General features: G+C 48.9%; 1 protein-coding gene across 9 annotated transcripts in view; it reads left to right on the top strand.

Annotated features, from left to right (window-relative positions):
- Positions 1–3,747: 3,747 nt before the first annotated feature.
- Positions 3,748–13,896, top strand: part of EPS15L1 (epidermal growth factor receptor pathway substrate 15 like 1) — an 88,852-nt gene continuing 78,703 nt past the window's right edge. For all 9 annotated transcript variants that reach the window (XR_001598473.2, XR_001598474.2, XM_016157741.2 and 6 more), the window contains exon 1: positions 3,748–3,814. Coding sequence is in view for 7 of the 9 variants with exons in the window: in XM_016157741.2 (XP_016013227.1) it covers positions 3,782–3,814 (33 nt within the window). In the remaining 2 variants the exon portion in view is untranslated. The remainder of the gene's footprint in view (positions 3,815–13,896) is intronic.

The following is a 13,896-nucleotide window of genomic DNA, read 5'->3' as shown; positions in this document are numbered from 1 at the left end:
TGAAATTCTGTCAAGTTTTGTTCTCTCTTTGGCCAAAGTTGGCAGACCTTTAAACATGACTATATTGGCTGATGGCTGCATTAGCTTTCACGGTTCATCAGGGGTTGAGTATCAGCCTCAGAAACTAAAGACTCACTCGCCACACAGTAGTTTCAAACATTGTCCACCTCTTTCACCTCTGGGCAGGATGAGAAGTTAGTGAGGGGAGAAGAGCGAGGCCTATCGAGAAAATGCTGGAAACAGTTGTGCAAAGATGGCTCAGACTAGCTCAGACTCTTCGAGCTCATCTTCTGTGGCAGCACCCTCACAGCCGTTGAGTTTGCCTGCTTGGAGAACTTTCCATGAAGATGGAGATTATCCCCACCTGTTGTAGCCATTGTACAGTAGCCACTGGCTGCATGTGAGATATGGCTGGTGGGACTGAGGAATGAACTTTTAAAAAATTAACAAATGTTTTTTTAGGAAAGTTTTAGGTTCACAGCAAAACTGAGCAGAAAGTAGAGAGTTCCCATATACTGCCTGTTTCCACACCTGCACAACCTCCCCTACCAATGACATCCCCTACCACGGTGGTACACTTGTCATAACTGAGGAACCTACACTGACACGTCATTATCACCTGGAGTCTGTCATTTGCATTGGGTTTCACTTCTGGTGTACATTCTATGAAGGAATGAATTTTTAATCTTATTTCATTGTAATTAATTGAAATTTACATAGCTGCGTGTGGCAAATTTGCGCCATGTTGGGCAGCGCAGCCCCGAACTCTGATCAGAGAGGCCCCAGGGCAGTTGATCACTGCCAAGCATGGGGCCACAGCAGTAGAGGAATCCTAGGCCACTCAGGCAAGCCACGTGTGACTCACACCACCAAGTCTGTTCTCAGTCAAGAAGATGCAGGAGAGTCTGTTGTCATCTCCAGAACAGATTCTGACACCCAGGCTGGAAGCTTGCACTCATTTCCCAGACACCCTTGCCCGCCAGTTTTCCTGTCAGAGGAAGTTGGATGGCAGGTGGAGAGAAGCCATTTTCTTCAGGCTTCTTCCAACACCTTAGTGGTGACAATAGCAGTGACTTTAGCAACAATGGCAGAAACAGTAGTAGCTGGTGAGGACCCAGTGATTATTGGTTTTGGGTAACACCTTTTTCCCTTTTGACTTTCAGCTTTAAAGGGGCTAGCAGCTTCCTGTAGTTACTAATCTTAGATAATACACATACCCCTTCTGCATTTTCCAATACTTTTGTACTCAATCTTTTATATCAGATGTTCTCTGTTTGAAGTATCTAGAATGACTTCTCTTTTCTTCACAGGAACAGAAACTGATAAAGTGCTCAAGGCACCTAAAAGCCTCTCATCATCTCCACCTTGACCATTGCTACATCTTTCCAGATGGCCCACTTGATTCCATTTATTCTCTCAGTCTATTTTGCCCACTGTATTTCAGAGTCACTGTTCTAGAACATAGATCTGCTTATGTTCAAAAGCCTCTGGTAGCTTCCCATTGCTTTTTCCACGGGTAAAGGAGCACAGTGAGATTAAGAACTTGGAGTTCAGAGAGCAAGACAGTCTCAAGACAATGTTAGATCCCACATAGTCTTAATTCATTGCTCTTCACACAGGGTTGTCTCATAAACCTGGCCTTTACTTGAGACTGTCTTTTGCTGTCTGAGCTCCAGAACTTCAGTGTCACCATTCTTAGCTCTTCAGCTCCCTCTACCTGCCATGGTCCCCAGACCTTACCTTCACTGCATGCACACTCCACCTTCAAATGTCACACTGTTTATAGTGACTGTTTATAGTGGTCTGTTGCCTCATATGATCATTCGATATCCATTTTCTTCCTGTAGACCAGTGGTTCTCATAATGGGGGCCTAGGATCAGCCACTACAGCATCTCCTATTGATTTGGTAGAAATGCAAAAATCTCAGGCCCCATCCAGTTCAAAATCTCAAATCCAGTCTGTGTTTAACAAGCCTTCTGGGTGGTTCTGAAAAGGCTCCAGGGCAAGATCCCTGCTCTAGGGATGGGGGTAGAGTGGGTGTACTTGGTCCAATATTGGACCCCTTGTGCCAAGGCTAGGGGTGCTCAAGGAGCATTTGATGGGTGGGGTGAGTGGCTATTGATCAATCACAAATCATGCTTTGCTCATCTGAATGGCATGAGGTGCACCAAGTCACTGAGGACACCAGAGCAGCAGTTTCTGAGACTCCAGAACAGAGCAGGTGAACAGGAAGCTGTGCCCCACCCGAGATCAAACGGCCTTCTGGCTTGCCTGACTATGAAATGGTAGCCAGCCACCATCACAGGGGACCAGGTAAGAAGAGACCAACCTGCCCTGGAGAAACCTTGGGCCTCAAAGATCAACTGCCCAGCTGGCCCTTTTTTCCTCACCTTGTTAGTGGAAACTGGCCACAGATGAGTGGGTGTCGATAGCCAATGGAAAGCAAGAAGTGTTGCTAAACAAAACTTTTAACTTCCATGGCTAAAAGTCTTTTTTAAAAGAAAGGGCTTATTGGGCCATTGCTAATAAGAAAAAAAGAGCAGGTCCTGGGGCGTGGAGTCTAAACCACCAACAGTGCCCAGTGGAAAAGGCAACATGTTCTCAGTCCTGGAGTTGGTGAGCGTTTTTACACATCAGATAGTGGGGAGAAAGTTTTAAGTTGTTTTGAAAGAGTTTATATTTGTTATAAAGGGAGTGGGAGAAGGTGAAGCACGGATGGTTCTGGGATAGGTACAGAGTCTGTAGGTGGTGGGCAAGGCTGGGAACTTCATGTGTAAACAAGAATAGGGGGCTCCTAGGGTTCTCTGGCACCTGGCTATTCTTTTAGATAATCACAGAAATAGCTACCTGAAAGTTAATTCAAAATTTCAACATACACTCAGGAGTGTGAAGTCTTGTTAGCTGACCCCCATCTATTAGCAGCCTGTCTATCTCTTTCTGTTCGGCCCTCTATAATTTAATTTAGAACATCCTAGAATTTTTCTCTTATGCATGTCTAAATAAATAAATGCCCCTCCAGAACTTGTCCTTCAGCAAACATCAGGTGCCTGCTCCTTGCAGGGCAGTGTGAAGCATACAGGTGGAACATCAACAAAAACATATTACCAAGAGAGGGGGTGGGGGCAGGGGTGGGTAGAGGGGTGCAGAGAGGCTACTTAAGTGATTTGCCAAGGTCACACGGCTAGAAAGTGGCGGCTGGGAAACGACCCCAGGCGTTTAGGGTGTTGCTGCAGCACAGAGTTCTCACAACCAGTTTAGTAGAAGCCCTAATGGGGCAGACCCAAATTCGCACACAGACACACAGCTATCCTAGGAACAGGGCCCTGTGAGGGGCAGGGAGAGGAGCCCGACCTCTCTGTAGGGTGGCAACCGCCTCCTAATGCGTTTGCCAGGCGCATGGGGAAAGGAACTGCATTCCGAGCAGGGGGCTGGGCATCGACAAGGACCTGGAGGGATGACAACACTGCGAAGTCCGACAGCCGGCCAAGGGCTGTAAACTTCTGCCTACACCGGGTTAGAGTCTCAGTTCCCGTGCGCTTCCCCGTCCCCATCCCCGTCCCCGTCCCCGCTCCCTTCCGGCCTCGCCCTCTCCCAGCCTGGGATAGGTGCGCGTACCCCGACCTTAGCCACCCCGCCCCTCCTTCTAGGCTCGGCTGCGCGTGCGCTTGCTAGCTCGGCCCCGCCCACTCCGGCACAACTGCGCGCGCACCGCCTTTGCATCAGTGCGCATGCGCGGCCCCGCCCCATCCCCCGGCGCTCGGAGCCCGAGTCCGCGGGAAGATGGCGGCGCCGCTCCTCCCGCTCTCCCAGCAGGTACCAGCCGGGCGGACGAGAGGGGGCGCGGCGCCGGGGCGCGAGGAGGGTGCCACGGGAAAGCTGAAGCGCCGGGAGGCCCGTCCGAGCCGTGGCGGTTCGCGCTGAGAAGCCTCGGCGGAGGGCGCGGGAGTGGGTGGGTCGTCCTGAAGGTGACAGGCCGGCCCGGCCCGCGGCCTCCGGCTCCAGAGCGACCCTCGGCAAGGGGCAAATAGGTGGAGCCGCGGCGCGTGTCTGCGTGGCCCGGGGCTCGGGCTGGCTGCTCTCCGCCGTAGATCCCAGGCCAGACGAGGCACGGTGGTTTGGGGCTCCCTCCCGGGGAGGTGGGCGAGGGGAGCGAGCATCTCTGCTGGTGCGGCGGCCCTTCGAGTCTTTGTCTCCTGTCACATCCCAGTGCCCGGGCGGACAGTATTCCCAACGGGGTGGAAAGTAGAGCCCCGCTGGAGCCAGGACCCGTCAGCTGCGGTATCCCAGACTCGTTCCTCCCTTGGGAGCTGCTTCGGCCACCCCTGAGCGGTGAAAAGGGGGATCGCAGGTCTCCGAGCGCCTGTGTCCTCAAATCCGCCTGATGCTCTTTCTAAGGGGCAATAACAGTAGAGCGACATAAACGTGCAAAAAGAGTCATACGTAGGCAGCCCTGCTTTCTGGAAGGGACGTTCATTCATTTATCCATCCTTCAGATGTGCATTGGGCCAGGTGCTGGGAACACAGCAGTCACCCAGACAGACAAGGTCGCTGCTTTCTTGGGGGTGACACTTTTTGTGGGAACTAAGAGGATCCTGCTAATAACCGCTGCCTTTATCTGCTAAATACCTGGTGTATTTGCTGTACCACTGTATTATAAGCACTTTGCCAGAATTACCTAGCATAGCATTGGGATTAAGAGCTAGGACACAGGGTCACATCATTTTGTGTTCAGATCTTGGCTCCAGCACTTATTCTTCTGAGTGCCTTTGGATGAAGCTTTTAGCCTTTCCATGCTTCAGTCACTTCATTTATAATATTTTAAAAAATGAGATAATGTGAAGATTAAGCATGTAAAGCTCTTAGAACAGGGCCTCGCATGTCAGAAGTACTCAGTGATACTTTAATTATAATTATTTAATTCTCTGGCAGATTTGGATATGTGGCCATAGAGACCACAAGAATCAGAATGCCAAAACCTGAGAGCTGATTGGTTGACATGACTAGTCAGCTGATTTAAGGAGAAAGACATGCATACCTGCTAAATCTTACAAGAACTAACCAATTTGTAACAGTCACTAAATTAAAAGCATTACAGGCCAACGGTTACTAATTAACAAGTTCTTGTAACATGAAAGTGCTCTGTAAACTAAGTGCCCTGCAGACGGGAGTATTATTATTAATAGCCAGTTGCTACAGTTTAGGGTGTAGAGGGTGAAACTCTTAGGCTCATATAGTGAGAAAGCACTTCTGGTTTTTTGAGGAACCTTTAAACTTCCTGTTAATATTGACACTAGCCTGAATTTGAACTTTGAATAATAGCTAATGTTTCTTGAGTGCTTTAGAGTTTAAGTGCTTTCTAATATGTTGACGCTTTTCCACACAACAAAGAAAGGGGATTCTTTTACTGAAAAAGGATGTTTTAGAGGAAGGCAATGACTTGCTGCTATAAGGTGAATCAGGTCATGTGATTCACCTACTTAGAACTTTTTAGAATAAAATCCCAGTTCTTCCCCAGGAAGCCCTGCTGGTTTGGCTCTCTCACCTGATCTTTCTAGCACAGAAACTACAGAAACTACAGTCATACTTGCTGCCTTTTCTGTTCCTCCTGATAGTCCAGGCTCTGTCCTCAGGGTGTCCCCACAGGCCGTTCCTTCTTCCTGAACAAGCTCTTCCCTTGATCTTCCAGTGCCTGGCTCCTTTCCCTCCTTCATGTGGCAACTCAGATCTCATTCTTTCCAGAGGCCTTTGGCGGTCACTATATAAGTAGACTCCCCTCCCCAACACTGTGTCTCCCCCACACCACCCCTCATCATCAGACACAGCCCATAGGTGTCTGTGGGTCTGTTTGCTATCTGTCTCCCCAGTAGAGTAGGTGCCCAATGAGAACAGGCACAAGCCTCTTGACCTGGTGCCCAGCACCAGGAGGTGTCAGATAAACCCATGAAGTGGAGATTAGCAACTTGTACCACCCAGAACCATTTTCAGGTGACTTTTCTTCTTTATGTGTGATGTCGAAGCTAGGGTTCGGAGCAAAAATGAATGAGGAGTTGTAAGAGACAGCATGGATCCTCTGACAAGTTCAGTTCACTGACTCTAGGGTTTTTTCCTGTTACAGTTGTTGAACAGAGGCATAGCCATGTTTTCTTCCTTTTGTTAATTATGTCAACGTTTCCCTACACCTGTTCTTAAGTGACACTCTTCATCAGGTGTTCCCATCGACACAGGTGTGAGGCAGAGCTTTTTCAAGTGCTTCCAGTCAGACTGAGTGTATCACATGGTTCGCAGGTAATTATATGGGAAGCATAGATATGATTCCAGGGTAATTTCTAGTTGGGTCAGTGGGGAGCCCCCTGGAGCAGGAGGTTTTGATCTGGTTGAATTGAAGTATAGGGCAGACTTGGAATGTGGGTGGCCAGTTGAAGGTGAGTAAGGTGGTTAGTGGCTTTGCTGAGGGGCCGGGCAGGGTATTTTTTCCTCTGCCCCCATTGCTGATTGCTGCCTGTGCTTTTCCCATCAGCACCTTTCCTGGTCATCTTCCTACTCTCTGTCTATGACATCTTCTTCCCATACACTGAATATAAAGCTTGTCGATGCAAAGAGTCTACAGTCCCCCTCTAGGAAAGTTTCTTTCCCTCTCCATCAGTGGTTCGTTGATTTATGTTTTATCCTGTACAGCTTCTCTTTGTCTTGCCCACCCCTGAAACACACTTGTCCCTTACTCTTGTACCACGTGCTGTCGTAGGTTATTGGCAACTTCACCATCCGTAACACCAGTGGATATTGTTGGGGTTGTTCCTCCGCGAGCCTCGAAACACTTGTCACTCTAGCCCACCTATGGGCTCTCACATTTTTTTTCTTCTGCCCCCAAATTTTGGTCTTCCCTGTCTGCATTTTTTCGCTTTCTGTGCTCTGTCTCTGGCATGGTCTCTGGTGTGTTTGTGTACCACACTCAACATGCATCCCTCTGACCTCTTCAGGAGTCCAGCCTCCGGTTTCTCTTTTGCCACCGCCAGCCTTCTGGACTCTGGCACTGGTCACCTCCTTACCACACCCACAAAAGTTCATGGGCTGGGATTCTCCCATTTCCTGCTGAGCCTCTCCATCCTAGTTCATACCATACCACTGCAGGGTTCATTTTCTAATATGTACCCTCAGTCACCTGTCTGTTCCAGAAACATCTAGCTGCTTCCATTCCCCTTTTCCTAGTATATCCAGTTTGACTGCTCCTGGCCCACAATCCCATGCCCCCTGCTCACACTCCACCTCATTTTGCAGGCTTGCCCTCCCACTCTTCAATCATCTCCACAAAACCCCCTACTCTTCCCCATGCTCCCCCCCTTGGCTCTTGCTGGAACCTCTCACTGTGACCTCCTGTCCTAAGGCCTCTTCTCAGAGGCCTCTTTGGTGGTGTCTTCCCTCAGCCCCACCTGAATGGGGGCTCCCTCCGTGGCCCCTTGCATGGCCCCTGGACATAGGAAGCACATGGTAACTAGAGGAAAGCATTGGGTTCATCGATGAGGCGGGTCTGCCCTGTGCCCAAGGAATTCTATCCCACCCCCACCCAAGGCCACTGGGGTTCTTCCCGCTTTGTCATGTGCTTCCTACACACAGGCGCTTCAGATACATCTTAACATGTGCTACAGTTCTAGAAGGTTTTTATTCCCATTTTGCAAATGGGAAACAGATCCACAGAGATTGCAGTAGCTTGCTGAAGTCCCACAGCTGGTAGGTACAGACCTGGAGTTGACCCCCGTCTGTCTGCCTGCAGAGCTCTGCTCTTCCCACTCTTCCAGGCAGCCTGCTGGGCACCCTGCCCAGACAACAGCCGGCCAGTGAGTCTGGAACGAATGCCGAGTGCTTGGGACACTTGTTTGTCCTTTCGTCCCTTGTTTTTTTCTTCTCCAAAATAATTGCTAGTCTCTCTATCTTACTAGAATGTTAATAGTGATGCGGTATAAATTGATGGGCACAGAGCCAGGTTTTAAAGTTTGGCTCTGTCTTATAAGATGCAGAATTTCTTGGCTGTCAGTCTGATTGACCAGCATTGGCCTGGTTTTTGTTGACTAAGTAGCTCCCGGTCAAGCAAGAACATGTACGTTTTGCCCCCCTTCACCCCAATTTCAAACTTTAAAGCAACTTTCCCACGCCCGATTCTTAACCCCAATCAACTGATCTGGGAGGTGGAGTGACTTCCCAGACGGTACCCAAGAGCTGAGTGTCCACTCTTCCATTCCTCAGGCTCTGCCATGTTACCGTGCTGACAGACAGACACACTGCCACCACTCTGGTGAGAGGCACCTTGTCAGCTCGCTCCTGAGGGTGCTCTCAGGTTCTCCCCACGACCTGACTTAAGCAGCCAACATCTAGCAGAAAGCTACTACATATTTTTCCTTGAAGAAGACTCTCTGAACCCCATTATCATTTGAGGTCTCTTCAGGGTGTCTGTATTTCAGTGTTAGGGTCCCCAAATATACTATCAAGGCCTTCAGTTGAGCAGTATTTTCTGTACTTCAGTTTCCCCATCTGCAAATTGGGAATAACTCTTTAATATATCTACGTCATAGCAGTGGAGTGTGAGGATCCTGTGGGGTGATGGATGTGCCATCAATGCGCCTATTTGTTTATCTCACCAAGTATTTACTGGACACCTTCTCTTTGCTGAGTGCTTTCTGGGCAGTGTGATGTAGTGGTGAACATGAAGACAGCCCTGCCCTGTGGAGCTGAGGTTCTAAGAAAGGAGCATGGATGTAAGGAAATGAGCAGGTACCTACAGAGCCTGTGGCAGTGCAATCGTGGTGTGAGAACTGTGAAGTGAGGAGGATATGATCCCATATGTGAGGTCCAGGAAGGCCTCATCACACAGGCGCCAAGGCTGAGCAGAAAAGGTGTTTTGGAGTGCTCAGTTTATACTTCCAGTCACCCTGGTTGGTCTTATCCTGACTTTATAAAAGGCAAACTGAGGCCAAGGGATGTTATGGCACTTGGGAAAGATCACAAGCATCAAGCTTTGCTCATACGGTTCTTTTGATCCAGGTCTAGGCTCAGCATTGGCTGTAGTTTTATGTTTTGGAAATGCTTTTTGATTTTTTCTTAAGCTGCCAAGCATTAAAATGGTGTGAGTTCTCATTTGTTTTTAAACACTTGTTCTACCTGATCATTAGATACTGTGGAGTCTGTTGGAGAGAAGATCACTGGTTTAAATTTTTATTTTATTGTTGTAATCTTATCTCATTGGAAGGTGGAAGGGAAAATGGAAAGCCCTCCTCATTCTCTTTACAAGGGATCAGGAGGTTTCCCTGCTGGAAAGGGTCCTTGGTGCTTCCAAGCTGATGTAGAATGAGTGGGCCACACCTGGCCCACAAGGAGGGTTGACTACGCCTAGGCCACAGTAGAGGCTCAGGCCATGGGTAGTCTTGAGTAGGGGAAGGGATGGACAGAATTCCAGCTCAAAGGGCCAAATGTGAGGTTGGGGCTGGGACTCTGGGGTCCACATTCCTCTTGTAATTAGGGTGACTTAGGATAATGGGTTTGGTAAATGGGACACAGGAGTCTGTGTGTGGCCTACAAATTGGCCTGAGACAAAAGGGACTGACGGGTGTCTGCTTGCCCAGAGATTGGCTGATGACAGATGTGGGGGAGGAAGGGAGACCTGCCCGCTGTGTGGCCTGAAAAGCTGCTCCTTTGTAGGGTGCTTTGCCCACCATGGGAGTGTCAGCTTTTAGTGCCACAAGCCGTTGGAGGAAAGTAGAGGCACAGATCACCATGAGATCACCATGAACAGCAGTCTCCTGATTTACATCTGGCTCTGCCTGCCCGGCGAGATTCTTATAGTCTTGATAGCAGAATCGATTTACTGATTACATTTTGAATTGGCAGACATAAAGTCTCTTCTCCTTTTGTACACATTGGTTGAAAGCAGGAAGAGGTGGCTCCAGGAAGCCTGGCCATCGCTGTCTGTGGACTGAATTAGGTCTGTGCCCTGTCCAGCATAAGGGACATCTGTATCCCGCAGCTCCCATCTGCCCTCCTTGTTCACTGTGCCTGTGGTCTCTTGGTCCTTTTACAGTCACTGGCACAGTCGATATTCTCTCTTGCGTCAAGACCTCTGCACATACTCTTCTCTGGAATGTTCCATTCTCTTTCATCTCTGGGTTAATCCCTACTCTTTGTATCTCAGGAGGCACATCAATTCCTGAGGTGAAGCCTTCCCTGACAGACTGGTCCGGTCTCTTTTACTGCCTGTGGGGCTGCCCTGCACTTTTACAGATAACAGTTTGTAATTTTCTATTGGGATCATGTGACTGATGGTCTCTCTTTCCCATCACCTAGATTAGGTCTCCAGTGGCAGGGGCTATGCCTGTTTTAATTTGTCCTTGTACCCCAGGTGCTCAGTACTCATCTGTTGAATGAATGAATGACTGAATGGGAGAGTAGGTCCACATTATACGAGGCATTGAAGAGCTATGGCAGGTTCTTGAGTGAAGTGAAGTTTAGATCGTTTAACTGCTTATGCAGTGAATGCCAAGAGTTTGCTGTGTTATGGCATAATGGATAAAGAGTGACCTGGACTGAGATTGTTCCGGAAGAGCAGAGGGTCCTGGTGATAGATGGAATAGTGGGTTGGCTATTTGGCCAGGGTCCCTCTAAGTGTGAGGAGGAAGCAGGAGAAAGAAGCTGGTGTGGTGCGTGTAGCCGGCAGCACAAGACAAGCCTGCCAGGTGGGTGGTACCAGGTGGGCGGCTGTGTCAATTGAGAAAAGACCCACCATCTTTTAGTGGGCCCCTAGGCTTTTGAGACCCCACATTCAGGCACAGTTCAGAAGCAGTCCAACTCTTGGGGGGCGAGCACCACATTCTGTTTGCTGAACACCTAGCCCCTGACTGAGATGAGCCCCGTCCTTCAGATGAGCTCCTCTGCAGCTGGGCACAGACACGGCGTGGCAAACGCCCTCAGCTGGCAGAGGGCATTTTATCTCCACTGGGCTGGAGATAAAGGAGAAGAGAGGAGGATACTGCATCTCCTTCTGTTCCCTCCTCTATTCCAGCAGGACCACCACACTACAGCTGACAGACGTGTACAGCCTTTCAGATCTCCCCACCATCTGTACAGCTTTCTGTCCCCACTCTGCCCAGTCAGAGCTCCCTTCCCTGACTTCGGTGACCCGGGGTCCCCCAGAACGGTGTTGAGAGAGATTTGAGGCACAGGTTTTGCATGGAAGTGAGCGTGGTTGTATACCTACTTTTCGTCCATTCATTATTGACCCCCGTCAGGGAGGTGTCATCCCTGTGGTCATTTCTGAAAAAGGAAACTAAGAAGGTGAGAGGTAAAATGACTGGTTTCAGACCTCCCAGGCATGGAGTGCCTGGATTGTTTTCTCCTGTAGATGCCACTCCATGGGTTCCCAGGTGGTCAGAGGCCACTCTGTCCCTGCTGTGTCCCAAGCCCCTGAAGCAGGCAGGTGATAACCGTCTGTTGGTGGATGACTGCATGCTCTGAATAGCAGCTGGGGCGCAGTCTGTCTCTCTGGCTGCCTTTGATGGCAGTTGATCTGTGGGGATATTTTGTCTCTTGGGTGAAGAAACAGGCACAGCGCAGGGTGTTGCCTGCCCAGGCCCACTCCCCTGGTGAAGTCAGCCAGTGTCCTGGTGCCAAGCTCCCACCCCTCCCCTGGGGCTCCCACTTACTCTTCACTTCTGCTCTGGGAGGGTGTGGGAAAGGGTTCTCTTTCTGCCAGTGGTCTACTAGTGATAGTAATAAGTGTTCCTGTCAATTATTATGTGGATACATAGAAAATTGGCTTTTATTAATCCACATAGGATGTGCTTTTCAATTTTATATTTTCCAATGGAATAAGAAAATACTCTCTTTCAGACGGCAAAGGCGAAAGATTAAATGGCAAAAACTGTTGACGATGAGGTCCTCATACAGAGAATACTTAACCAGGACTGTAAAGCTGTGGGGGTGGGCTAGCCCTCTTCATCCCCCAACCCTGGAACGGGCACCGTTTGGGGTGGGGGTCCCAGAACCTCATAGACCCATGTATGTATCATAAACATTTCTCCCTTTGGGTATTTTCCTGGATAAAGATCAGAACAGCTTCTGTGCCCACGGTGCACCCCTACATCCACTTTCTGCACGGAGAAGAGGATTTTGGAGGGGCTCAGCTGACACCCACGGTTGCCGAGTGGGTTGGGTGAGCCTGCTGGTTACTGTGGTCGGTGCTGGCATTTCTTTTGCTCACATACCAGGCTGTGGAATCAGCATTTTCCTTCAGCCAAGAGCTTAATGTTGGCATTTGACTTTGTGGATTTAATTTTTTTGGTTGACTTTTAGCCACTAGAAAATATCCTTTAATTCACAACCATGTAAGTGGGTTTTTATGGCTATGTACTTTGCTTATTGTATGTGAAATTGTATGTTTTAAAAAATGGACGAGTGAGACTGAGAACTGGTAACAGACTGTTCTGTCCTGGATGTTGGTTGCCTCTCAGCCAACGAGCTGAGAGAGAAAATGAGTATAACATGTACTATAGTGATCCAGCGTTTGGTGAACTGGTTCATGTTTGGCAAAGATCATTTGGTGTGGTTGGTGTAAGGACTATGATTTGACACCCACAGCACAATCCTGATCGCTTTGCGTGACTTCCCTCCTCACCCCCTTGATTTTTTTGCAAATAGAGCCTGTTCCTCTGTCTTAATAGTAATAATCATCATCATGGTAATTGATGTAAAATGGCTTCAGTTTTAAAGTGTGTTTTATCTAGTAGTCTGATTTGATGCTTACAGTAATCCTCAGGGTGGCACTGTATTACAGTAGTTCCTTATCCCCAGGAATTATTTTCCAAGACCCCCCGCGGATGCCCCAAACTGCACACACATATACGCTATAGCTACTGTTTTTTCGCTGTATCTACTTTTTCTCTTGAAGGAAGCACTCGCTGGCTTTTCTTTTGGCATATCTGAATTGCTAGCGTTATACTCTTGCGTTTTGGGGCCATTATCAAGTAAAATGAAGGTGACTTGAACACAAGCATTGCAGTACTGAGACAGCCAGTCTGATAACCGAGATGGCTAAGTGACTGACCCGCGGGTTGCATGTATAGCATGGAGATGCTGGACAAAGGGATGATTCATGTCCCAGGCGGGACAGAGTGATGGAATGGCCGGAGACTTCATCATGCTACTCAGAAAAGTGCAAAATTGAAAACTTATGAATTACTTTTTTCATGGAATTTTCCGTGTAATATTTTCAGACCACAGTTGATGGTGGGTAACTGAAATCACAGAAAGTGAAACTATAGGTAAGGGGGGGACTTCAGCTCTCCCACTTTACAGGGGGGAAACTGAGGCCTAGCAAGGCTTCGTGGCCTGTCTTCACTCTGCTGCTGAGTGGTGGAGCTGTGTGTGCCTGGGCACTGACCACGCTGCACCCCTCTCACCCTCTCCCTCCTGAGGCGCCACCTAAATCTTACCCATTCCATGAGCGAACGTTTACCCAAGGCCCGATATGGGCCCAGCAGCACACTGTGGAACAGATGTGAAACCTCCGCTCCCAGGGAATCGAAAATGTCAGGGGAGGTGATCATTACAGTCTCTTTTGCAGATTTGGGGCCATGGGAGTGTTGTTTCAGTTATGGGAAATTTGGGAGGCTTCTTAGAGCAGGGAGCTGGAAGGTAATTGTCCTTCAGCAGGCAGAGGCCCCCCACCTATGCTAAGACAAGGGGAAAAAGTACACAGTATGTTCAGTAGAGTGCGAAGGAAGGCGAGGATTGACAGCTGTGTGTGTGCGAGTGTGTGAAAGTGTCTGTTGAGTGTATGTGTGTATGGGTGAATGTGAGTGTGTGTGGAGTAAAATTAGCCTGGCAGGGGCCGGAGATGGTTTTGGGGGGCGCAT

This window comes from Rousettus aegyptiacus, unplaced genomic scaffold (genome assembly GCF_014176215.1).
Source record: "Rousettus aegyptiacus isolate mRouAeg1 unplaced genomic scaffold, mRouAeg1.p scaffold_m13_p_16, whole genome shotgun sequence".
Lineage (NCBI taxonomy): Eukaryota > Metazoa > Chordata > Mammalia > Chiroptera > Pteropodidae > Rousettus > Rousettus aegyptiacus.
The sequence above is the reverse complement of the archived record's forward strand: the minus strand, read 5'-3'. Positions and strand labels throughout refer to the sequence as shown.